The sequence below is a fragment of the Plectropomus leopardus genome, chromosome 6 (genome assembly GCF_008729295.1).
Source record: "Plectropomus leopardus isolate mb chromosome 6, YSFRI_Pleo_2.0, whole genome shotgun sequence".
NCBI classification, from domain to species: Eukaryota; Metazoa; Chordata; class Actinopteri; order Perciformes; family Serranidae; genus Plectropomus; species Plectropomus leopardus.
This window is the reverse complement of record NC_056468.1, coordinates 36,031,359-36,042,641: the sequence shown is the minus strand read 5'-3', so window position 1 is coordinate 36,042,641 and position 11,283 is coordinate 36,031,359. Positions and strand designations below refer to the sequence as shown.

Genomic DNA, 11,283 nt, shown 5'->3' with positions numbered 1-11,283 from the left:
GACAGCCAATGTGATATCGCTACCATGCAGATTTGGGCTCTCACTTAAAATCACCCTCGTAAGATGGCAACACCGGTATCGTGAATATTTTAACCTCACTTCAGCATAGCGGGGGTCAGAGGGGGCGTGTCGTCCATCTTTATACACAGTCTGTGGTCACTACAAGCTAAAAAAAACCCTCGTATCTCCACGTTTTCCAACAACTGCTTCAAAGCAGATTCTGAAAAAAGTGTCAGCACGATTCAAGACGAACGCTAGAGTTTAAATGTTTAGATCATTTTCACACCGTCAGGTTGAGTTACGGCAAATGACTTTGGGATCTGACCATTTTTAGGCACTTTTCTCATCCAGGTTAGCTCATAAGCCTCTGTGTTTTGATGTCTGTGTACGATCAAGCGGCTGAGTCACAGCGAAGTTTAAAACGTGGCGTTTTAGCCACAATCCTGAAAAAGCAGACATCTTGGAGATATAAGGTTTCCACCTGAGCAGAGAGAAAAGCCGCTTATTAATTACATGGATATGTTTCCTTTACTTTCTGTGATGAGTTTAACTTTTGTGTCTATTAACCCTTTGAAACCTGAGTAAATCAGATTGTTTTATTTTGAAAACATGGGAGGAAGGCAATAGGCAACAGTTTTTCAACTATTGACCCCCTGATTTTTATTTTTAGGTTTTAGTTCTTTAGTATTTTTTAGATTTTTTGGTTTTGTTTTAAAAGCTGTTTGCTGTTTTTACATGTTGTTTTAAACTTGTTTTTATTGTCTTGCTGTGATATTCCTTTTACTGTGAGCTGCGTAGCCCTTCAGTTTTTGTCTAGATTCATAAAGTCCATCTAATCTTATCTAAAAAGCCAGTAAATTTGCAAGAAAATTGCCAGAAAATTAGCAATATATATGTAAATATAGATGCTAATTTTCTTGCAAATGTACAGTTGTTTTTGCAAATCTTTGGGACATTTTTTCTTAAATTGCTCACTGCCTTTTTCCCATGTATAAATGATATATGTTCTGTGATATAATCTGATCTAAAAAGTTAGTAAATTTGCAAGAAAAATTACCAGAAAATTAGCAATATATATGTAAACGTAGGTGCTAATTTTCTTGCAAATGTACAGATTTTTTGCAAATCTTTGGGCTATTCTTATTTAAATTGCTAATTGCCTTCCTCTCACGTATATATGATATATATTCTGTTTTAAATATCCAATTCGAATAATCATTAATAGTTTCTGGATATTTTTGGGGGGCAGAGATTTTCTAATAATACCTTATTCTTTTTTAATATTTATTTTCAGTTTATTTTCTTGTCCCCTTTTACCAATTTTCTAATTTGCTCGTTGCCTTTTCCCGTATTTTTGAACAGAATTAAACCTTTTTAGTGAATGTTTCAAAGGTCTGAATACTTATGAAAAGCGTCTCAATGCAGCACAAGAAAAACTGTCATTCATTCAGGTTCCAAAGGGTTAATCTCCATTTAAACTCCGAACCAGAGTAAAGGTTTTCAGTTTTTCTTTGACCTGTTTGTCATGGTGTCATAAAGTTGATAGACCTTTGAAACATTCACTAAAAAGTGTGTTAATACGTTCATAAAAAGATCTCTTACTTATATATTATCTCTGCATACAATAGAAACCAATCAGAAGTCATGTTCATTTTAACCAGGTGAACTATTTCAGAAAAGGTAGTAAATACTGATTCCCGATATGTTTTTGGTACCAACTGAAATGCGACAAAAATTAACATAATACAATATTAAAGCTGCTGAGTCCGATTTTTAGTCTTTTTCACTTTTTGACCGAATGTTTCCAGATTGAAATAAAACTTTCTGATCCTTCTTGTGCAGCTGCGTTTGTATAAGGAATTTGTTATTTGTTGAACAGAAAAGAAAACTTCATAAAAGTATTTAAATTTAGTTTCAGTATCAGTACAGAAAGCTGTGTATCGTATCAAACATTTCTCCTCCTTTAAATACTAGCATCCTTTGGCACGTTAGTGTTGGCACGTGATAATAGAAGAATGTGAATTTGGCAAACCGGACTTCTGATTGCTCACCAGCGTATAATAACAATAGTAATAATCACACAGTGTTTTTGTTTCACAGTTAACCCTCTGACGGCCGCGTCTACCAGCCCTCCACCTCCACCACGAACGGCTCTTTGACGGGGATCCTGCCGCTGTTGACGATCACACACTCGGTGTACGGCAGGTTCCTGTCGTTGGTGTCCTGCAGCTCGATGGTGTGAAACACAGACTGCAGAGGAGACGCACAGAAGCAGGTTAGATACACAATAATCGTTATTATTTTAGTTTTTAAATGCAAACAAAAAACTTTATGACGAAAAAAGATTTAAAAATAAATAAGATTGTGGAGCTTTCTGCTACATCCCAGTGGCGAGGGCTAGATGATATAGCTTTAAAATAATATTGTGATATTTTTTGGTGATATCGCGATACACTATATATATATATATATATATATATATATATATATATATATATATATATATATTTTCTTCTTTTAAATGTCCTCTAAACTACTGTAAACTATTAAAATACAAAATTATTAAATGAACTACAGTTACACACAAAGTAGTTTCTGCCATAAAATAAAGTTAAATAAACAAAAATTTTGGTGCTTTCTACATCCCAGTGCGATACATTATATATGTATATAATTTTTTGGTCCTCTAAACTACTGTAAACTATTAAAATCTAAATTATTAAGTCAACTAGAGTTGCACATAAAGTAGCTTCTGTGGCTAGGCGTTGTGGCTTTAAAATAATATCATGATATTTTTAGGGCTGGCCGTTGGAAGTACCACACCATCTAAAATAGCTCACTTCAGGGTCCAAACTCTGCGTAATTATCCGACTTTCACAGAACGAATGAACGGCCGCTTTAGCTGGAGTCCCACCAGTGCCCCGACATACACGGCGGTGCGAGGGCCCTTTCATCGCTGCTTGCAGCTTTAATTATTATTATTATTATTAATTAATATTATAAATGTCATATCTTTTGCAGCAGATGAAAGAAAAGAGTGCGAGGGTCCACCCACCATCCCGTCCAAAACTTTTCCAAAAACACGTGTTTCCCGTCCAGCCACGGCGCTTTGACCGCCAGGATGAAGAACTGCGATCCGTTGGTGTCCGGACCGGCGTTCGCCATGCTCACCTGGTACATTAACACACACACACACACACACACACACACACACACACACACACACACGTCTCACCTCATATATCATGTTATTATAAATCACCTCCTTCTGTTAACCCTTAACTGGGCAAAAGAGTTTGCTTTCTTTAAAAAACATCTGAGGGCTGTGAGAAGCTTAATGGCCCAAAACAAGCAAGAATTTAAAAAGATGTTCCACAAAAATGATTGGAAAATAAGGAAAAAAGAAAAATGTAAGTAAAAATAAGAAAATAACCTATAAAAAAAATATATATATATATTATGCAAAAAAACCATTATTTTCTTTTAATTGTAACATAATGTTAAATATATAATTTTTAAAAAACTGTAAATAGTTTTGGGGAAAATTTTCTCTCTTTTTTTCCATTTCCTTTTCACCTTTTACTTTTTTTTTCCAGTTTGTGGGATATTTCTTGCCAAGTTACTTGTTATGTTTTTTTCTGTGTTTTGAAAGAATCAAACTGATTTCAGAGGCTAAAATACTTGTGAAAGGTGTCTGAGTGCAGCACAAGCAAACTGATATAAAGGGTTAAGAAATATTTTTAAAAAAATAATAGTGGTTTTGAACTTTTAATCTCATGATTCCTAAATTGTGAGGTCAAAAACATAAAAACAAATGTGTGTGAGCTCACCCAGCCCGCTCCCAAATGCTTCAGTTTGAAGTTTTCATCTGCAAAAGTCGTTCCGTAGATGCTGTGACCTAAACAGAAAAAGACTTCAGTCATTTTCATGATGTATAAAAATCTTAAATCTCTCAAAAGCTACTTGAAAAACTGTCTTTTGCATTCTGTAACTTTTAAAAAAAAAAAAGTATTGCAGTTTATGGCACAAATGGGCCCTTTAACACCTGCTAATAAGCTGTGTGTGAGGTCTGATGTGCATATTTTTTATTTTTAAAAATTCCTATGAACAGAGAGCAGCAACATGACGTTACGTTTCTGTGGATGTTTTGATGCTTTTTTCTTTCCTCCGTGAAAACTTGCAGTTTGAATTCAGCGTACAAGTGTACAGGAAGTAGTACTTTAAAAATCGTATTTTAGGGCAGAGCGTCACTTTGAGTCTCACCTCCAGTCCCGTCTCCCGCTGTGAAGTCTCCTCCCTGGATCATGAAGTCCTTAATGACTCGGTGAAACTTTGTCCCCTTGTAGCCGTAACCTTTCTGCAGAGACATGTCTGACACTTAATGAGCAGCTTTAACAGGAAAAAATATAGATAAAGGAAATAAAAAATATAAATCCTTAAATTCAATTAAAAATGCATTTGCTTTATGAGACAAACTAGAATTTAAACATCTTAAAAAATCTTCTGTAGAAAATTCTGTGCACCAAATATACAGAAATAAATAAAAAAAACACATGCAATAGACAACTCAACTGAACCCAACTATATATGTAATTTCATATTAAAGTGGCCAGTATTTTATCAACAACATGAACTAGAGATCTTAATTTGAATCACAGTATTTGCTTAGATTTTACTTAACTTGTTTTATTTAAAAATGTTTGTTCAATCAGAGAAACCTTGAGATTAAAAATCTCAAGACAGGCAGAAACGAAATTTAAAGACGGACGAAATGGACCAGAAGTACAAAATCAAAACTGCAGAACAAACAATGTAAAACACAAAAAGAACACAAAATAAAGTTACCACAGGGAAACTTAAAAAACATCTAAAATCAAATAAACAACAACAATCATCCTACCTCTCCGGTTGCCAGGGCGACAAAGTTATTGACAGTTAGTGGGACGACCTCCCCAAAAAGGCCGATGACGATGCGCCCCACCTCGTGACCCGCTACTGTGATGTCAAAAAACACCTGGACATGCACACACACACACACACACACACACACACACACACGCACACACACACACACACACACACACACACACACACACACACACACAGGGCTAGAGTTCTGCTATGTGTGTACAGTGTGTGGGTATTCTGTGTAGTAGTGCAGTGTGCAGTGTTGTGTGTAGTAGTAAAGTAGTGTGTAGTAAAGTGTGTAGTTTACAGTGTGTAGTGTTGTGTTTAGTACAGTGTGTAGTGCAGTGTGTAGTACAGTGTGTGGTGCAGTGTGTGGTGTGCTGATACATTTCACTACAAGTTAGGTTCTAGTAAATAGTAGATTTACTTAAGTACTATACTTAAGTACAAGTTTTAGGTACTTGTACTTCCATTTTCTGCTACTTTATACTTCTACTTCAACTCACAGGTAAATATTGAACTTTTAGTTATTTTTGTCACTTTGCAGATATTATTACAAAATATCATCAGTCAGTAAGACCTTATTGATCCTTAAGGGGAAATATATAAAATATATAAATTGGTGAACATATTAAAGCAGTTATAACTGAGAGGACATAAATTTAGCTTCAACTGTGGCGTGTTAAAATTTACATCTCTGAAAAGCATTTGAACTTTCCAAAATACACTTTTGTTTTCACAGGAAATGTACAGTTTCTGCTCACATGCAGCGTTTTAAAAAAATAAACATATGAATAGAGGCCGTTTCAACGGATAACATAAATGTGCAATCAAGTGGCTCTTACACGTCTGTAAAACACCTCGTATTTACTCCCATGTGTGACAAAAGCACGTGATTAAGTTAGAAAAAAACATAATTCGGCTCAACGTTCTTTAGGGAAGCAAACAGCAGACTCCCAGATGAAAGTCCGGGGTTTGTTGGACCCATACACCTCTCATCCTCCTCCGTCCTATCGGGACTTCACAGCTTTTTTTTGTGTTACCTAAAATGCCCGAAGGTGTATCATACCGCTGCGAAAGGTGCCTTTTTGTGTCTATGATTTTAGTTTAATCATTTTCCTTCAAACACTGACAGTATGTTGAATTAAATGAAAGAGAGACATCGGTATATAAAATAAAGCAGGTTTTAATAAGCAGGTGTTTAATGGAGGGAGGACATTTTAGCTTCATGACTGTATTTCATATGGCAGCACGTGATGCATTAATGTGAGCATTAATAAGACACACTGCAGCCTGCAGAGTGCACATTGAGGTCAGCGCGTGCGTGCAGAGCGCGCTGCGCATGAAGAGTCCTCCGGATGGACACGTGGACAGCTGTGCGCGCGCGCGTGTGTGTTGACTGTCTCACACATTTTGGAAAGATCTGTGGCATGGATGTATGATAAGGAAGTCTGTAGCCTAAATATGCGCTGAGACAAGTGTGAGTTCCGGTCCAGGCCTCCCCCCGCCGACACGTCGCGTGTGTATGTGCGCGTGTGTGCTCGTGCTGTATCCTCCGGCAGCGGCGCGCGCACTAAGAGAAGCTGGGCCGGTGTCGCGCGCAGCAGAGAGGACAGATTTGGGTTGATGCAGATAAATGCGTCAGAAATCATCACCCACCTTCTCGGTGACTTTCGGTCCCGTCCGTGAAGCCGCGCCGGACACCGATAGCAGGCAGGCGGCGGAGAGGAGCAGCAGAGCCGGGAGGAGCGACCGGAGCTCCATCTTTAACCGGAGACAGCGGCGGAGGCCCGGCCCGGGAGTACCGGAGGAAGAGGAGGAGAAGAAGAGGAGGAAAATCACAGCAAAGCACAGCTGGGAGGCTGACCGGGAAACAGCGCTCCCAACACGGATACATCACAAGACCACTCCCCCCCTGAGGGAGGAACCGGGACCTCCGCCCCGCCCACCGAGGAGGAGAGGAGAGGAGAGGAGAGGAGACAAGGAGAGAGGAGAGGAGAGGAGACAAGGAGAGAGGAGAGGAGAAGGAGAGGAGAGGAGAGCAGAGGAGACAAGGAGAGAGGAGAGGAGCGAAGAGGAGATGAGGCAACTGAGAGAGGAGTAGAGGAGACAAGAGAGAGGAAGAAAAGAAGGAGAGGAGATAAGAACAATAAAAACAGAGAAGAGGAAACAAGGAGAGGTGAAAAAAAGGAGAAGCGAGCAGGAGAGAAGATGAAGGAGACGAGAAGAGATGAGAAAACTGGGAGTCGAGAGGAAATAAATACAAATTAGGAGAAAAATAAGGACGGGGAAGTAAATGAGGAGAGAAGATGATGAGGGGAAATAAAGGAGAGATGAAAAGAACGAGAGAAGTTTGAAGTTTAGAGAAGATGAAAATAAAAGAAAAAATGCATGAAAAAGAACTTTTTTATTTCCTGTAAATATTGAGCATCAAAAGAGATTTATCCTGTTTGCAAAAAGTTTCACCCGGCATTGAGATTTAAAAACAAACAACTCTTGAACCTGCAACTCTATAAAAAAGTCAGAGAAAAAACAACCTACTACAAAGCTACTTTGAGTCATTGGTTCCCAACCTGTGGGTCGAGGCCCTGACAGAGGTCTCATGATAAATAAATATTTTTTAAAAAAAAAAACCTCCCTGCTGCACAACAACAACAGTAGCAGCTCTCTGTGGACAAACAAAGGTTATGAGTCGTGTTCGTGTCGACCTTTAACATCCTGAGCTGATAGAAACACAAACATCAGTGTGTTTGATCGTTTGTAGGAACAACAGCTGAATGTCACACCTGTCAGCCTGCACACACCTGAAACACCATACAAGCTACAGACATCATCATCATCATCATCATCATCATCATCATCATCATATATAATAGTAACAATAATAATGACTTTATTAAGGATGCAGAAAAAGGTCCACAGCGTACAACTGATGTGTGTCTAAATGTGTTAGAATTATTGCCATTTAAATAAGTGACGTCTTTTTAAAACAAATGAAAATGCAGTTTTACACCAGCACCATCATACAATCAACAAACATAATAATAAAAATAAGATAAATAATAATAATTTCCACCTATTTATAATAAAAGAAATACTTTAAATTCCAATCTAATAATAATAATAATAATAATAATAATAATAATAATAACAATAATAATAATATAACAATAATAATTAATTATAATATAATTAATATTATTATTATTATTATTTTATTAAGGATACAGAAAAAGCTCTATAGCATACAAGTAATGCTGTAGATTTATGTCAGAATGTGAATTTAATGAATTTCCAAAATGCTAAAATTTTCTTCTAGTGACTGGGCTGCCAAAAAAAATGAACAAAACTCAGAAATTTATTGTTTTAAAACATAATTTCTGGAACTGATTAAATATTTCTTTTTTAGGGAACTTTCTGGGCAATTATCAGGAAATTAAATTAAATTAAATAAAAATTAATATGTATTTCCCTACATGAAGGTCTGAATGGTGTTTCTGAGCGCTCCCCATGCTGCTGTGGAGAAATATTGTGTCTTAATGGGAAAATAACTAGGCCATACACAAAGAATATTTTTCCAAATGATTATATATTTAATGTATAAGGAAATAATATAAAACTTAAAATCAAAACGGGAATATGGTCCAGCAGCTTTGTGGATTTTAATTTTTTTTCCTCCCGATTGACAAACAAATGCATTTTCCAGCATGTGGAGATCAATAACGAGCTGCAGCGGTTAGTTTTGTAAAAATAAACACCAAAAAAACACCCCCCCCCCCCCCCCCACCCACAAAACCCCCCACACACCCCCCAAACCACCCCATAAAACACCCCCAAACAAAAAATAAACCCCCACCACACCCCCCCCAAATACTCCCACCCCCCCAAAATATACAAACCCCCCCCCCCCCCATACAATCCACCCCACACCCACCCCCAAAAATCCCCCCCCCCTACACCCCGCCCACACCCCCCACTCACCAACAAAAAACACAAACATCCACCCCCCCACCCCACCCCCCCCCCCCCCACCCACAACCCCCCGACCCAAACCCCCCACCCCCCCCCCAACCCCCCCACCCCCCCCCCACCCCCCCCCCCCCCCCCCCCCCCCCCCCCCCCCCCCCCCCCCCACCCCCCCCCCACCCCCCCCCCCACCCCCCCACCCCCCCCCCCCCCCCCCCCCCCCCCCCCCCCCCCCCCCCCCCCCCCCCCCCCCCCACCCCACCCCCCCCCCACATACCCCCCCCCCCCCCCCCCCCCCCCCCCCCCCCCCCCCCCCCCCCCCCACCCCCCCCCCCCCCCCCCCCCCCCCCCACCCCCCCACACCCCCCCCCCCCCCCCCCCCCCAACCCCTCCCACCCCCCCCCACCCACCACAACCCCCACCCCCCCAGAAAACCCCCCCCCCCTCCCCCCCCCCCCCCCAACCCCACACCCCACTAAATACCCACCCCCCCCCCCCCCCCCCCCCCCCCCCCCCAAACCCCCCCCAACCCCCCACCCCCCCACCCCCACCACCCCCACCCCCCCCCAAACCCCCCCCCACCCACCCCCCCCCCCCCCCCCCCCCCCCCCCCCCCCCCCCACCCTCCCCACCCCCCACCCCCCCCACCATGAACCCCCCACCCACCCCCCCACCCCCCCCCCCCCCCCCCCCCCCCACCCCCCCCCCCCCCCCCCCCCCCCACCCCACCCCCCCCCCCCCCCCCACCCCCCCCCCCCCCCCCCCCCCCCCCCCCCCCACCCCCCCCCCCCCCCCCCCCCCCACCACACCCCCCCCCCCCCCCCCCCCCCCCCCACCCCCCCCCCCCCCAAACCCACCCCCCACCCCCCCCCCCCCACCCCACCACACCCACCCCACCCACCCCCCCCCCCCCCCCACCCCACCCACCCACCAACCCCCCACCCCCCCCAACCCCCACACCACAACCCCCCCCACACCCCCCCACCCCCCCCACAACCCCCCCCCCCCCTTCCCCCCCCCCCCCCCACACCCACCCCCCCCCCCCCCCACCCCCCACCCCCCACCCCCCCCCCCACCCCCCCCCCCCCCCCCCCCCCCCCCCCCCCCCCCCCCCCCCTCCCCCACCCCCCCCCCCCCCCCCCCACCCCCCCCCTACCCCCCCCCCACCTCCCCCCCCCCCCCCCTCCCCCACCCCCCCCCCCCCCCCCCCCCCCTCCCCCCCCTCCATTGTGTTTTTCCCCCCCCCCCCTGACCACCCCCCCCCACCCCCCACCCCCCACCCCCCCACCCCAACCCCCCCCCCCCCCCCCCACCCCCCCTCCCACCACCCCCCACACCACCACCCACACCTCGGTGTCCGCCCCCCTTCGTTCCACCACTTTTTGTTCTCTCCCAAACAACCCCCACCACCAACACCCCACATCGGTCCAACTCACCACAAGACCCCACCCCACCGACCCAACATTATCCCCGCCCCCAACACCTCCCGCCCCACCCCACCACCCCCCGTCCATTTCACCCCCCCCCCCCCCACACCCCCCCTCTGGTCCATGCTAACCAACCCCAAACCCCCATAACCCACATCACCCCAAAAACCCCCCACCCCCAAACCAAAACCCATAAACCCCAAGTGGGTTTGTTAATAATTATGTAACCCCCCAGCCAATTTGCTCCTTGCTAACAAAAACAATTGGGGGACATAATGAAAACACCCCGATACAAAACCCCACCCACCCCACCCACACCTCCCACAACACCCCCCCACCCCCCCACAATGACCCAATCCCCCCAAACCACCCCCACCACACCCCCCCAGCAACCGCCCCACCACCCCCCATCACCCCCACCCCACAAATAACCCAAGTACCAACCCCCCCCTCCCCCCCCCCACACCCCACACCCACCCCTGCCCCCACCCCCCCCCACACCCATGCACCACCACCCCCACCCACACCAATCCCCACACACGGCACTCAAACCACATCCCCCCCCACCACCTAAACACGGTACCGGTTGACCATCCCCCCCCTACAAACCCAATCACCACACCAACTACCCATTAACCTTTCCCCCCCCCCAAAACCCAACACCACACACCCACACCACCTTGTTACCACCCATCCACCCAAACACACAATAAAACTTTGTGTCACATTTACCCTACCTAAAAACTGATCAACCCAACAAAAAACATCCCGCCACAACATAAGGAAAAAACAGCAACAACCACCACCAAAGACCCTCGAAGGAACACAACCACCCCTGGCACCCCCCACCAACTTACACACCTGCCACCCCACGTCAGTCTGAGCGTACAACCTCCAGTCCCCCCACCCAATGCATTCCATTTTAAAGTATTACATTGGACCTCAAACCTTTAAATTGGTGTAAGCCCCAGCTCATCAACCC

General features: G+C 45.2%; 1 protein-coding gene across 1 annotated transcript; it reads right to left on the bottom strand.

The window, feature by feature from the left end:
• Positions 1-1,577: 1,577 nt before the first annotated feature.
• LOC121944230 (peptidyl-prolyl cis-trans isomerase C-like) lies at positions 1,578-6,678 on the bottom strand. Its single transcript, XM_042487958.1, is given in 7 exon segments — positions 1,578-2,250; positions 3,056-3,084; positions 3,087-3,171; positions 3,831-3,898; positions 4,264-4,357; positions 4,901-5,014; positions 6,568-6,678. Coding segments are annotated over 7 exon segments (624 nt in total). The 5' UTR covers positions 6,673-6,678; the 3' UTR covers positions 1,578-2,121.
• Between the last annotated feature and the right edge of the window lie 4,605 nt (positions 6,679-11,283).